The sequence below is a fragment of the Salvelinus sp. IW2-2015 genome, unplaced genomic scaffold, assembly GCF_002910315.2.
Source record: "Salvelinus sp. IW2-2015 unplaced genomic scaffold, ASM291031v2 Un_scaffold2701, whole genome shotgun sequence".
NCBI classification, from domain to species: Eukaryota; Metazoa; Chordata; class Actinopteri; order Salmoniformes; family Salmonidae; genus Salvelinus; species Salvelinus sp. IW2-2015.
The window spans coordinates 40623-56242 of record NW_019944007.1 but is presented as its reverse complement, the minus strand read 5'-3'; the positions used below and the strand labels follow the sequence as shown (position 1 = coordinate 56242).

Genomic DNA, 15620 nt, shown 5'->3' with positions numbered 1-15620 from the left:
TGATTCTGATTAGTTGATACACACACCCATCACCCCCCCCCCCCCCCAGTTTGTCCAGTCCATCGTATCAGATATGGCCGTCATTGTAAATAATAATTTGTTCTTAACTGACTTGCCTAGTTAATAAATGTTAATATATATTTTTTAAATGTCCCCCCCCCAGTTGGAGTTGGTCCAGTCCATCGTATCAGAGGTGGACAAGAGACGGGGGAGGCAGAGTGTCAGTTCCATAGGAGGGGCTTGGCTTACCTGGAGGAGGGTCAACGGCTCCTGAGATCCAGCTGTCACGATTCCTCTACTGCCACGGAGAACTGAGAACAGCAAGGGACAGGTACTGTCTAGCTTTCCTCAGGTCTCACCGAATTAGGGAAATCCCCTTCAGTTTTAATGTTTGGAATAACCTGCAGAACTCCCTGCGGCCCCGGGGCTCCCGAGTGGGCAGTGGTCTAAGGCACTGCATCGCACTGCTAGCTGTGCCACTAGGGATTCTGGGTTCGAGTCCAGGCTCTGTCGCAGCCGGCCGCGACCGGAGACCAATGGGGCGGCATCGTCCGGGTTAGGGGAGGGTTTGGCTGGAGGGATGTCCTTGTCCCATCACGGACTGGCGACTCCTGTGGCGTGCCGGGCGCAGTGCACGCTGACACGGTCACAGGTGTACTGTGTTTCCTCGACACATTGGTGCGACAGCTTCCCGGTTAAGCGAGCATTGTGTAGAAGCAGTGCGCTTGTTTGGGTTGTGTTTCGGAGAACGCACGGCCTCGACCTTCGCCTCTCCCGAGTCCGTACGGGAGTTGCAGCGATGGAAGCCTGTAACTACCAATTGGGAGAAAACGGGTTTAAAAAAAAATATATATATATTACACAGTTGAAGCCGGAAGTTTACATTCCTTAAATTACATTTAAACTCAGTTCTTCACAATTCTGACATTTAATCCTAGTAAAAATTCCCAGTCTTAGGTCAGTTAGGATCACCACTTAATTTTAAGAATGTGAAATGTCAGAATAATAGTAGAGAGATGATTTATTTCAGCTTTTATTTCTTTCATCACATTCCCAGTGGGTCAGAAGTTATATACACTCAATTAGTTTTGGTAGCATTGCCTTTAAATTGTTTACCTTGGGTCAAACGTTTCGGGTAGCCTTCCACAAGCTTCCACAATAAGTTGGCTTTTTTCAGTTCTGCCCACAAATGTTTAATAAGATCGAGGTCAGGGCTTTGTGATGGCCACTCCAATACCTTGACTTTGTTGTCATTAAGGCATTTTGCCACAACTTTGGAAGTATGCTTGGGGTCATTGTCCATTTGGAAACCCATTTGCGACCAAGCTTTAACTTCCTGACTGATGTTTGAGATGTTGCTTCAATATATCCACATAAATTTTCTTTCTCGTGATGCCATCTATTTTGTGAAGTGCACCAGTCCCTCCTGCGCAAGCACCCCCACAAATGATGCTGCACCCCCGTGCTTCACAGTTGGGATGGTTTTTCTTCGGCTTGCAAGCTCCCCCTTTTTCCTCCAAACATAAGATGATCATTATGGCCAAACAGTTCTATTTTTGTTTCTTCAGACCAGAGGACATTTCTCCAAAAAGTACGGTCTTGTTCCATGTGCAGTTGCAAACCGTGTCTGATTTTTTATGGCGGTTTTGGAGCAGTGGCTTCTTCCTTGCTGAGCGGCCTTTCAGGTTTGTCGATTAGGACTCGTTTTACTTGGATATAGATACTTTTGTACCTGTTTCTCCTGCATCTTCACAAGGTCCTTTGCTGTTGTTCTGGGATTGATTTGCACTTTTCACACCAAAGTACGTTCATCTCTATGAGACAGAACGCGTCTCCTTCCTGAGCGTATGACGGCTGTGTGGTCCCATGGTGTTTATACTTGCGTACTATTGCTTGTACAAGGATGAACGTGGTACCTTCAGGCGTTTGGAAATTGCTCCCAATGGTGAACAGAACTTGTGGAGGTCGACAATTGTTTTTCTGAGTTCTTGGCTGATTTCTTTATTTCCCATGATGTCAAGCAGAGACACAGAGTTTGAAGGTAGACCTTGAAATACATCCACAGGTACACCTCCAATTGACTCAAATTATGTCAATTAGCCTATCAGAAGCTTCTAAAAGCCATGATCATTTTCTGGAATTTTCCAAGCTGCTTAAAGGCACAGTCAACTTAGTGTATGTAAACTTCTGACCCACTGGAATTGTGATACAGTGAATTCATCTGTCTGTAAAAAATTGTTGTTTGTGTCATGCACAAGTGATGTTCTAACCGACTTTCAAAAACTATAGTTTGTTAATTAGCAAGACATTTGAGTGGTTGAAAAAAAGTTTAATGACTCCAACCTAAGTGTTTGTAAACTTCTAGGCTACCTGCTCCTCTAACCATAGGCTACCCGTCCCTCTAACCACTAGGCTACCCGTCCCTCTAACACTAGGCTACCCGCCTCTTAACCACTAGGCTACCCCGCTCTCTCTAACACTAGGCTACCTGCCTCCTCTAACCTAGGCTACCTGCCTCCTCTAACCACTAGGCTACCTGCCTCCTCTAAACTAGGTCTACCTGCCTCCTCTAACATAGGCTACTGCCTCTCTAACCACTAGCTACCTGCCTCCTCTAACACTAGGCTACTCTCCTCTAACCACTAGGCTACCTGCCTCCTCTAACCACTAGGCTACCTGCTCCTTAACCACAGCTACCTGCCCCCCAATTGTTTCTGAGGTTACTATTATATACAGTGCGTTCAGAAAGTATTAGACCCCTTGACTTTTTACGTTGTTACATTAGTTTTTAATTTAAATTTGATTCAATTAATTGTTTTCCTCATCAATTCTACACACAATACCCATAATCACAAGCGAAAACTACAATTTTAAAAACATGTTTTTGCTTTGTCATTATGGGTGTGTGATGTCATTATGGGGTGTTGTGATGTCATTATGGGTGTTGTGATGTCATTATGGGGTGTTGTGATGTCATTATGGGGTGTTTGTGTGTCATTATGGGGTGTTGATGTCATTGTGGTGTTGGATGTCATTATGGGGTGTTGTGATGTCATTTATGGGGTGTTGTGATGTCATTATGGGTGTTGTGATGTCATTATGGGGTGTTGTGATGTCATTATGGGGTGTTGTGATGTCATTATGGGGTGTTGTGATGTCATTATGGGGTGTTGTGATGTCATTATGGGGTGTTGTGTGTCATTATGGGGTGTTGTGATGTCATTATGGGGTGGTTGTCATTATGGGGGGTGGTTGTGTGTCATTATGGGTGTTGTGATGTCATTATGGGGTGTTTGTGTTGTCATTATGGGGTTTGTGATGTCATTATGGGGTTGTTGTGATGTCATGATGTCATTATAGAGTATTGTGATGTCATTATGGGGTGTTGTGTGTAGATTGATGAGGAGGAAAAAAACAATTTAATCAATTTAGAATAAGGTGTAACATAAAAAAATGGAAAAAGTCAGAATACTTTCTGAATGCATTGTGTATCCGTCGTCCGTAGAAGCTCCATGTGTTCCTGTTTGAGCTGTGTCTGGTTCTGACCCGCTCGGTGGAGGACAAAGAAGGGTGTGTGTCTTTCAGGTGTACCAGCCCCTCCCCACCGCCACGCTCCACCTAGAAGACCTACCTGACGGGGAGGGCGGCGGGGGAGGGCCTTCAGGGGGCCTTCACCAGCGCAACGACAAAGGTATGGAGGGACTGTTTTTACAGCGTCTGTTTTAAAACTGACTGTTACTAAGTGTTACTAAGTGTTACTAAATGTTACTGACTGTTACCAAGTGGTTCTGACTGTTTACGAGTGTTACTGACTGTTACCAAGTGTTTACTGACTGTTACAAGTGTTACTGACTGTTACCCAAGTGTTACTGACTGTTACCAAGTGTTTACTGACTGTTACCAAGTGTTACGACTGTTACCAAGTGTTACCGATGTTACCAGTGTTAACCCGCGACTGTTACCAAGTGTTACCGACTGTTACCGGACTGTTTACCGACTGTTACCGACTGTTACCAGGTGTTACCAGGTGTTACCAGGTGTTACCAGGTGTTTACTAGGTGTTACTAGGTGTTACTAGGTTTACTAGGTGTTACATAACCGGTTTGGGCCATGATGATGATCTTTCCTCATTCTCTCTCTCCTGTTCTCTCTCCCCTCCTTGTGGTGTCTGTCAGTACGTAACTGTCTCCGGGTGTCCAGTAGGGGGCGCCTAAGGCCAGTCTCACAGTCTCCAGGCCCAGACTCATTCAACAAGCAGGTGGATCTCCTGCCTGCGCCCAGGCCATGGTCCAATCACGAGACAGGGACGCCCAGGTCAGCCAATCACCGCTGTCGTCCCGCCTCTCCCCAGACTTCGCCTGTACCACATCGCAGAGCTGAGTCTGAGCTCAGACACCGAGATGGCAGACCAGAGCAGTCAATGACCGAGCAAGAGTGATCCGTGACAGGCAGACTAGACAAATCAAAGACTGATCAACCATTGCTTTATCAATAGTCCCATGAATGCATTTCGAGGTGGTGGTGTTATTAAACATGAAGGATGTGTACGCTGGTCAGTACAGTTTTATAAGGGGAGAGGGGGGGGGGGGTGTTATATTGGCTCGTAATGTAATGTGCCTTCTAGCCTGGATGCCAGGCTGTTTGTGCTCTCTTGTCTCAACTCCTTATGGAATCGTTATGCAGAACAATGAACACGGAGATCTGGGACGAGGCGGACATATGTGGAGATCTGGACGAGGCGGACATACTGTGGAGATCTGGGACGAGGCGGACATACTAGGAGATCTGGGGTCTATCAAGTTTAAAAAACGACTCAATCATCAGACATCTTCTAGATAGGATGTGATACTGAATTATAATATGTTGCCTAGAGAACGCATTTGTGCAAAATAGATGTTTAAACTCTCTGCGATGTGTTATTGATCACATTGATAACCTGTACAGATTCAGGCAATATTGATGAAAGTAAATGTTATGAGTGAAGTGGGTCTTTTTTTTTTTTTTCGTGTTTTAAGAATTTTTTTACTTGTGCTAATAAACTTAAGATCAATGAAGCCTGGTGGTTATATCGTTGGACTAGTAACCGAAAGGTTACTAGATGGAATCCCCGAGCTGACAAGGTGAAAATCTGTCGGTTCTGCGCCCTGAACAAGGCGTTAACTCACTGTCCTAGCCGTCACTTGTAAACAAGTAAGAATTTTTTCTTAAAAACCTGGACTTGCCTAACGTTAATAAAGGTTTACAAAAAACAACACTCTCGCTCAGCTCGTGAGAACCCAAGTGTTCCATCAGGTCTTAGTGGGTTAGGGACAAATTCCAGCTACGGTTCGATGGTAAGGATCCAGAGGGAAAATATTAGGGATGATATCCTCTCCCCTAATCTCTTTCCCCGTTCTCACTCTCTCCCCCTATCCTCTCCTGTTCTCCTCTCTCCTGTTCTCTCTCTCTCCTGTTCCTCTCTCCTCCCCCTATCTTTTCCTGTTCTCTCTCTCTCTCCTGGTTCTCTTATCTCCCCCCATCTTCTCCCATTTCTCGTCTCTCTCCCCTATCTCTTCCGATTCTCTCTCATCCCTCTTATCACCTTTCTGCACTCCAGCTCCTCAACAGTTTTCTAATGATGTCAATAGTATGGTTGTGCCTGAATTCTACTTCTAGTTCTGCCAGCGGTTTAATCCAATCAGGAAGTCCATTTGGGCTCATCCAGTTCTATTTTTTTCCCCCATTTTCTTCTCTCCAATTCGTGGTACTCAAATTGTCTCATCGCTGCTACTCCCCGTTACGGACTCGGGAGAGGCGAAGGTGGGCCAACAAACCCTGCCAAGCCGCCTGCTTCTTGACACAATGCCCGCTTACCCGGCAAGCCAGCCTCACCTATTGTCATGATGTTGCCTGCTGGGTACTGCAAACCCGATTCCCCCTGCTCCACCTGCCTCTCCCTTTCCACACACCCAGCTGGTATCACCGAGATGATGTCGTAAATTCCTGAGAATCTCCCACCATGTCAAACCGTATTAAGAGAGAGGTAAAGCTTTCAGGACACAAGGAATTCTCTTCCACCTTCACAAGAAACTTGAGGTAGAACATATTTTCATAAATTCCTGCACAGTATTAAAGGCCGGTGGGGAGTCCAGCTATTAACATGTCCATTTGTCCCCATGTGAGAAACTCCAGGAGAGACTGTGGGACACATTACCATTACCGCTTTTATATAATAACTCAGATATGAGGTTTACACTCTGTTGTTGTATAAATCATGAATGAGTGAGTATGATACTGTTTGGTATAATGTTTGGAATTTATGATTGTTTTTTTTGAAAACCTGTTTTAATGAAAAGGGAAATACAACTTCCCTGTTGTATTTGAACTAAATCCAGGACGCGTGCCCTATCCAGTATGAGTACAGAGACCATGGACCACCCTCCTGCTATCTGAATAAAAGCCACTTTAAGAAATGACCACCAGACCCGATGTTTCGTCTCAATCACGAGACACAAAGGTGTCAGACCAGCTTACCTCGAATAACGAGAGGCGCAAGGTTGAGACAAGACTTGCTGAATCTTTTAATATACGCAACGTGGTAGACCTTATACAATAATAAAAGTTTTGATATTGACCTTTCTAGTCTGCAGCTAGGAATTCGTTATCATTGAACGCGAAGAAGACAACCGCGCGAAACAATATTTTGTTTATTTTTTTTTTATTTTCACCTTTATTTAACAGGGTAGGGCTAGCTGAGAACAGTTCTCATTGCACACTGCCGACCTGCGCAAGACTAAGCATAAGCAGTGTGAACAGACAGACACAGAGTTCACATGGAGTAACAATAAACAAGTCAACTAAACCTGGGTTAGAAAAAAAAGAGAATCTATATCAATGTTGTGTCAAAAGCCATGACGGTAGGGCAATAAATCGACTATTACTTAGCCAGATTAACACTGGGAGTGATAAAATCATTCACGATGATCATGTCGCAAGAAGAGATACTGCGTGTGCAAAGGAAGCAGAAAAGGTAAATAATAAAAGCCCCAGTCTATGGGGGGTGACGGTAGTAAGATTGGGTGGGTAGGTTTACAGATGGACTATGTTACAGCTGCAGTCGATCGGTTTAGCTGCTCGGATAGCAGATTTTTAAAAGGTGTTGGAGGGAGATAAGTCTCCAATCAGACGATTTTTTGCAATTCGTTCCAGTCGCAGGCAGCAGAGAACTGGAAGGAAAGGCGTCCAAATGAGGTTTTAGCTTTAGCGGATGATCAGTGGATACACTGCGGAGCGCGGCTAGCGGGTGGGTGTAAGCCATCGTGAACATGAACTGAGATAGAGGCAGCACTTTTACCATAGCATAGCCTTGTAGATGACCTGGAGCCAGTGGCGTCTGACAGAGACATGTAGCGAGGGCCAGCCGACTAGGGCATACAGGTCGGCAGTGGGTGTCGTATAAGGGTGCTTTTTAATACAAAAGATGGCCATTTCTGTGATTAAACTGCACTCCAGTTTGCTGAGTCAGAGCTGTTGGAAGTATTTTGCTAGATGACATCGCCGAAGTCGAGGATCGAGGCATAGTCCAGTTTTACTAGCGGTAATTGTGGGCGGCGTGATACGAGTGAAGGGAGGCTTTGTTGCGGACATTGAAAGCCGCATTCTAGATTGATTTGGATGGAGATGTTTGATATAGTCTGGAAGGAGAGGTTTTTGCAGTCTAGCCAACACCTAGGCCTACTTATAGATGCTCCAATTCCTAGCGTCGGAACCGTCAGCCCGGTGGTGATGCTAGTCGGGGGCGTGCGGGTGGAGCGCGAACGGTTGAAAGCATGCATTTGGTTTTACTAGCGTTTAAGAGAGTTGGAGCCCGGAAGGAGGTGTTGTATGGCATTGAGGGCTCTTTGAGGTAGATAGACAGTGTCCCAAGAAGGGCCGACAGGTATATAGAAATGGTGTTCGTCTGCGTAGAAGGGGAATCAATCAGGCGACCAATCAATCAGCCCCAAAAAATAAATGAATTAAAACAACCAATCAATGTGTGTGTATCCTCACAGCGTCAGGCAGTGTGTCTTCATCGGGGTGATCTGGGGGCGTGCTCTTCAGAATCTCCCGTAGCAACAGCGGGTATTTGACCAATCGGCTGCGAGGGAGGTCCAGGAAGTTCCAGAGGTCCAACTTCCTGCTAAAAGACGACTCCTGGCACAGACGAAGGAATTGCTCCACTCGTTTCTGCTGCTTCTTCATGTCCAACAGGGCCTTAATCAATACAATCAATAAACCAATCAATAAGCCTTAATCAATACAATCAATCAATACAATCAATCAATCAATAAGCCTTAATCAATACAATCAATAAACCAATCAATAAGCCTTAATTAATACAATCAATAAACCAATCAATAAACCAATCAATAAGCCTTAATCAATACAATCAATCAACCAATCAATAAACCTTAATCAATACAATCAATAAACCAATCAATAAACCTTCAATCAGTGCATCAATTAACCAATCCATCAATTGATTAAGCAAAATACAAATCAATCAATCAGTCAATCAACAGCAAACCTAATATGATGACAGTGACAGGAAACAAACCTTGACAGGAAACACTCACCTTAGCCTCCACCTGGTTACAACAATATGTCACATACGCCTCTAGACAGGGGAACTATAAAAGAAAGAGAGACAGGGAGAGAGACAGGGAGAGAGAGGGGGAGAGACAGAGAGGGGGAGAGACAGGGAAATAGAGGGAGAGAGAGAAATAGGGGGAGAGAGAGAAATAGGGGGAGAGAGATAGGGAGGGAGAAATAGAGGGGGGGAGAGAGAGATAAAGACATGGTTCACAAAGTGCATTCCCTCTTCTCTTTCAGTCCTCAGTTTCCATGGTGACGGTTTCTCACCCAGTTGAAGAGTGTTACTCCAACTGCCCCAACAGTCTTTTCTGATCCTCTCAGGCGTTCCAGCCGAGCCAAGAGATCTACAACAAGACCAGAGCAAACAAACACACAGAACCATCAAGATAAATACACTGCATCTGAATACAGACAGGAAATGAGACCTTAAAGAGGAGGATTGTGGGTTACCTTCATGGAGGGGTATGAGAGAGTCCAGAGTACCAAAGATCTGTCCCAGCTCACTCTCGGTCATGATGTCCAACTTCAGCATGGGCTCATAGTACACCTGGAACACCACAGAGTTAGTTCCTGGTACACCTGAAACACCACAGAGTTAGTTCCTAGTACACCTGAAACACCACAGAGTTAGTTCCTNCACAGAGTTAGTTCCTAGTACACCTGAAACACCACAGAGTTAGTTCCTGGTACACCTGAAACACCACATAGTTAGTTCCTAGTACACCTGAAACATCCCAGAGTTAACAGGTACCTTTTTAACCAGACTGAGGTCCTCGATCAGCTGTCTCTCTCCCTCCGTCAACTCATAGATCACCTAGTAGAGAGATAGAGAAGACCCACACACACACACAGAGAGAGAGAGAGAGAGAGAGAGAAGACAAACACACAGAGAGAGAAAGAGAGAGAGACAGAGAGTTAGTTTATTTACTGAGCACTGACTCCTACATGAGGGGACACCAGTCAGCTTCTCACTAATACTGCAGCTACAACAGAGCAACGTGGGTTACTACAGACTGTAGATTCTGTTTAAGTCTCATGGGTTACTACAGACTGTAGATTCTGTTTAAGTCTCATGAGTTACTACAGACTGTAGATTCTGTTTAAGTCTCATGGGTTACTACAGACTGTAGATTCTGTACACAACCATCGTTCACTGAAAACCAAAACACACACACTTCCACAGCAACAGGCACACAGAGGTACCACATTTGATCAGTTAGAATTTCTGAAACAGGAAGTTCTACCAGCTCACTTCCTCTTTCATCTCCCACGGCAGAGGCCTTTAACAGGAAATGAAACCGCAACTGATGCCCCACCCAGACAGGACACCGCACAGTCTCTACTACCCTGTACCACACCACAGCCCCAGGCCTGGGTTAGTGTTGGGCTGGAACAAAACATGCACACCCTGTCCTGTAACTCTCCACAACTACCATAGGAGACCACTTGACCTGATGCAACTTCATAAACAAGTCTACAACCACATCCCAAGATCCTAACTCCCTCCCTGAGTGCATCCCAACATTACCTCCCTTCTCCCAAAGTGTTCACTACTTCCCACAAACCTAAGTGTTCACTACTTCCCACAAACCTAAGTGTTCACTACTTCCCACAAACCTAAAAGTGTTCACTACTTCCTACAAACCTAAGTATTCACTACTTCCCACAAACCTAAAAGTGTTCACTACNACCTAAAAGTGTTCACTACTTCCTACAAACCTAAGTATTCACTACTTCCCACAAACCTAAAAGTGTTCACTACTTCCCACAAACCTAAGTGTTCACTACTTCCCACAAACCTAAAAGTGTTCACTACTTCCTACGAGCCTAAGTATTCACTACTTCCCACAAACCTAAGTGTTCACTACTTCCTACAAACCTAAAAGTGTTCACTACTTCCTACAAACCTAAAAGTGTTCACTACTTCCCACAAACCTAAAAGTGTTCACTACTTCCTACAAACCTAAACACGGACTAGTGGATTGGTGTAGACACGGACTAGTGGATTGGTGTAGACACGGACTAGTGGAATGGTGTAGACACAGACTAGTGGAATGGTGTAGACACGGACTAGTGGATTGGTGTAGACACGGACTAGTGGATTGGTGTAAAACTAACCCCTGACCTCTGACCCCTGTAAAACTAACCCCTGACCTGCGACCACTGTAAAACTAACCCCTGACCCCTGTAAAACTAACCCCAGACGTCTAACAATAACCCCTGACCTCTTGTCGTTTGATCTCCTTGGCCGTGAGGTCGTGACTGTCCACTGTGTCACTCCAGCATTGGCTACTGCGTCGCCGCGGGAACGACGAGGCCTTCTGCCGCGAGCGAATAGGAGCAGGGGGCAAAGGTCGTGCCTCTGTCCGGAAACTGATGGACCTCTGAGGGGAGAGACACACACACACACTAAGGGATGAGACATGCATATTACAAATACATACATATATTTGAGTATATATATATACATATATATGAGTCTCCAGCTTCAGTGATTTTTGCAGTTTGATCCAGTCATTGGCAGCAGAAAAAGGCGGCCGAAGGAGGAATTGGCTTTGGGGGTGACCAGAGAGATATACCTGCTGGAGCGCGTGCTACGAGTGGGTGCTGCTATGGTGAGCTGAGATAAGGGGCTTTACCTAGCAAAGACATATATAGATGACCTGGAGCCAGTGGGTTTGGCGACGAATATGAATCGAGGGCCAGCCAACGAGAGCATACAGGTCGCAGTGGTGGGTAGTAAATGGGGCTTTGGTAACAAAACGGATGGCACTGTGATAGACTACATCCAGTTTGCTGAGTATAGTGTTGGAGGCCATTTTGTAAATGACATCACCGAAGTCGAGGATTGGTAGGATAGTCAGTTTAACGAGGGTATGTTTGGCAGCATGAGTGAAGGATGCTTTGTTGCGAAATAGGAAGCCGATTCTAGATTTAATTTTGAATTGGAGATGCTTAATGTGAGTCTGGAAGGAGAGTTTACAGTCTAGTCAGACACCTAGGTATTTGTAGTTACATATATCCACATATTCTAAGTCAGAACCGTCCAGAGTAGTGATGCTAGTCAGGCAGCGAATCGTTTGAAGAGCATGCATTTAGTTTTACTTGCATTTAAGAGCAGTTGGAGGCCACTGTATGGCATTGTATGTATTGTATGTATGGCATTGAAGCTCGCCTGGAGGTTAATTAACACAGTGTCCAAAGAAGGGCCAGAAGTTTACAGAATGCTGCCGTCTGCGTAGAGGTGGATCAGAGAATCACCAGCAGTAAGAGCGACATCATTGACGTATACAGAGAAAAGAGTCGGCTGAGATCGCTGAGATCCTGGTTGAAGACAGCAGAGGTGTATTTGGAGGGCAGGTTGGTCAGGATGATATCTATGACAGTGCCCATGTTTACAGATTTGGGGTTGCACCTGGTAGGTTCATTGATCATTTGTGTGAGATTGAGGGCATCAAGCTTAGATTGTAGGATGGCCGGGGTGTTAAGCATGTCCCAGTTTAGGTCAACTAACAGCACGAGCTCTGAAGATAGATGGGGGGCAATCAATTCACATATGGTGTCCAGGGCACCGCTTGGGGCTGAGGGGGGTCTATAACAAGCGGCAACGGTGAGAGACTTGTTTCTGGATTTTTAAAAGTAGAAGCTCAAATTGTTTGGGCACCGCCCCGGATAGTATGACAGAACTCTGCAGGCTATCTCTACAGTAGACTGCAACTCCTCCCCCTTTGGCAGTTCTATCTTGTCAGAAAATGTTATAGTTAGGGATGGAAATGTCAGGGTTTTTGGTAGCCTTCCTAAGCCATGATTCAGACACGGCTAGGACATCAGGGTTGGCGGAGTGAGCTAAAGCAGTGAACAACAAACTGAGGGAGGAGGCTTCTAATGTTAACATGCATGAAACCAAGGCTTTTATGGTTACAGATGTCAACAAATGAGAGCGCCTGGGGAATGGGAGTGGAGCTAGGCACTGCAGGGCCTGGATTCACCTCTACATCACCAGAGGAACAGAGGAAGAGTAGGATAAGGGTACGGCTAAAGGCTATAAGAACTGGTTGTCTAGTGCATCGGGGACAGAGAATAAAAGGAGTATGTTTCTGGGCGTGGTAGAATAGATTCAAGGCATAATGTACAAACAAAGGTATGGTAGTATGTGAATACAGTGGAGGTAAACCTATGCATTGAGTGATGATGAGAGAGATATTGTCTCTAGAAACATAATTTAAACCAGGTGAGGTCACCGCATGTTTGGGAGGTGGGACTAAAGTTAACTAAGGCGTATTGAGCAGGGCTAGAGGCTCTACTGTGAAATAAGACAGTAATTACTAACCAAAACAGCAATGGACGAGGCATATTGACATTAAGGAGAGGCATGCGTAGCAGAGTGATCATAGGGGTCCAGTGAGTAGCTCGGCGGGCTGGAGACACGGTGATTCAGACAGCTAGCGGGCCGGGGCTAGCAAGCTAGCACACGGGACGTCGCGACGGAAGAAGTCTGTTGTAGCCCCCTCGTGCTGTTATGTTGGCAGACCAGTCGTCATGGATGAGCAGAGCGCCGTGTGGTAAAAGGCTCCAGGCCACTTGGCAGAATTGGTATAGTGACCAAAGAACTTGTCCGATGGACCTCTTCTGCTAACAGTCCGATAAGCTCTAGACGGCTAGCAGATGGGCATTCAGGTGACGTCGTGACGGAGGAGCCAGTTGATAAACCCCCTCGGGCAGATTACGTCGGTAGTCCAGTCGTGATGGGTCGGCGGGGCTCCGTGTCGGCAGTACAAGGGGTCCAGGCCAATTGGCAAAATAGGAATTGTAGCCCAAGGAGTGGCTGATGGACCTCTTCGGGTAGCCGGGAGATGGGCCAAGCAAAGGCAAGCTCCAGGCTAATTGGTTCTTGCTTCGGGACAGAGACGTTAGCCGGGAGTGGCCACTCGGATAGCAGCTAGCTAGCTGTGATGATCCGGTGTAAAGGTTCAGAGCTTGCGGTAGGAATCTGGAGATGTGGTGGAGAAAAAGCAGTCCGATATGCTCTGAATCGCGCTGTGCAGACTGGCAAGAGTTGTCCTGGCTAAAGGTTAGCTGATGACCGCTTAGCAGTGGTAGCTGACTACTAGCTGGTAGCTAGTTAGCTGGCTAGCTTCTGTTGGGGGTTCTGGTTCTGAAGTAAAGAAAATAGCAGATCCATACCACATTGGGTGAGGCGGGTTGCAGGAGAGTATGTTGAAGTTGAGGTTAAGAAAAATATTTAAAAAAATATATATGCAAAGAAAAAACACGGAACACGACAAAGACGAGGACAAAGACATCTGACTGCTACGCCATCTTGGAGCCATTGTATCTGTGTGTGTGTGTGTGTTTGTTCTCTGTGTGTGTGTGTTCTCTCTCTCTCTCTGTGTGTTCTCTGTGTGTGTGTTTGTTCTCTCTCTGTGTGTGTGTGTGTGTGTGTGTGTGTGTGTGTGTGTTACCGTTATGCTCTTTCCCAGGCGTTTCAGGGCAGGTGTTTTGACAGGGGTGATGATGCCTGTGACTCCTCCCCCTTTCCCCACCGGCTTAACCCTTTTATTGCTGGGCTCCTGCAGAGACATGGGACATACAGTACCTCAGAGACGTACAGTACCTCAGAGACACGGAACGTACAGTACCTCAGAGACATACAGTACCTCGGGGACACGGAACGTACAGTACCTCGGGACACGGGAACGTACATTAGTACCAGTCGGGACACGGAAGTACAGTCCCTCGGGACACGGAACGTACAGTACCTCGGGGACACGGAACGTACACACGACACGCCGGGACACGGAACGTACAGTACCGGGGGACACGGAAGTACAGTACCTCGGGGACACGGAACGTACAGTACCTCGGGGAACGGAACTACAGTACCTCGGGGACACGGAACGTACAGTACCTCGGGGACAATGGAACGTACAGTACCTCGGGACACGGAACGTACAGTACCTCGGGGACACGGAACGTACAGTACCTCGGGGACACGGAACGTACGTCCTCGGACACGGAAGTACAGTACCTCAGGGACACGGAACGTACAGTATCAGGGCGAACGACGCCAGGAACGTACAGTACCTCAGACACACGGTACATACAGTACCATTAGACTACACCTCCCGTGGTTGACACGTCATCCTAGCCGTTAGACTACACCTCCCCGTGGTTGACACGTCACCCTAGCCGTTAGAACTACACCTCCCCGTGGTTGACACGTTCATCCCCTAGCCGTTAGACTACACCTCCCCGTGGTGACACGTCATCCCCTAGCCGTTAGACTACACCCTCCCGTGGTTGACATCATCCCCTCAACCGTTAGGACTACACCTCCCGTGGTTGACATCATCCCCTAGCCGTTAGACTACACCTCCCCGTGTTGACACGTCATCCCCTAGCCGTTTAGACTACACCTCCCCGTGGTTGACATCATCCCCTAGCTGTTAGACTACACTCCCCGTGGTTGACACGTCATCCCCTAGCCGTTAGACTATACACTCCCCGTGGTTGACATCATCCCCTAGCCGTTAAGACTACACCTCCCGTGGTTGACATCATCCCCTAGCCGTTAGACTACACTCCCGTGGTTGACACGTCATCCCCTAGCCGTTAGACTACACCTCCCGTGGTTGACACGTCATCCCTAGCCGTTAGACTACACCTCCCCGTGGTTGACATCATCCCCTAGCTGTTAGACTACACCTTCCCCGTGGTTGACACGTCATCCCCTAGCCGTTAGACTACACCTCCCCGTGGTTGACATCATCCCTAGCCGTTAGACTACACCCCGTGGTTGACACGTCATCCCTAAGCCGTTAGACTACACCTCCCGTGTTGACACGTCATCCCCTAGCGTTAGACTACACCTCCCGTGGTTGATACGTCATCCCCTAGCCGTTAGACTTCACCTCCCCGTGGTTGATACGTCATCCCCTAGCGTTAGACTACACCTCCCGTGGTTGACATCATCCCTAGCCGTTAGACTACACTCCCCGTGGTTG

General features: G+C 46.7%; 1 protein-coding gene across 1 annotated transcript in view; it reads right to left on the bottom strand.

The window, feature by feature from the left end:
* arhgef3l (Rho guanine nucleotide exchange factor (GEF) 3, like) overlaps positions 1 to 14234 on the bottom strand; it is a 26598-nt gene extending 12364 nt beyond the window's left edge. The window contains exons 1-8 of the mRNA XM_070440591.1: positions 14079 to 14234; positions 10842 to 11000; positions 9368 to 9430; positions 9067 to 9163; positions 8884 to 8960; positions 8598 to 8651; positions 8014 to 8235; positions 4272 to 4358 (exon numbers count right to left, since the gene is read on the bottom strand). Coding sequence (XP_070296692.1) covers positions 4272 to 4358; positions 8014 to 8235; positions 8598 to 8651; positions 8884 to 8960; positions 9067 to 9163; positions 9368 to 9430; positions 10842 to 11000; positions 14079 to 14198 — 879 coding nt within the window. The 5' untranslated portion in view covers positions 14199 to 14234. The remainder of the gene's footprint in view (positions 1 to 4271; positions 4359 to 8013; positions 8236 to 8597; positions 8652 to 8883; positions 8961 to 9066; positions 9164 to 9367; positions 9431 to 10841; positions 11001 to 14078) is intronic.
* Between the last annotated feature and the right edge of the window lie 1386 nt (positions 14235 to 15620).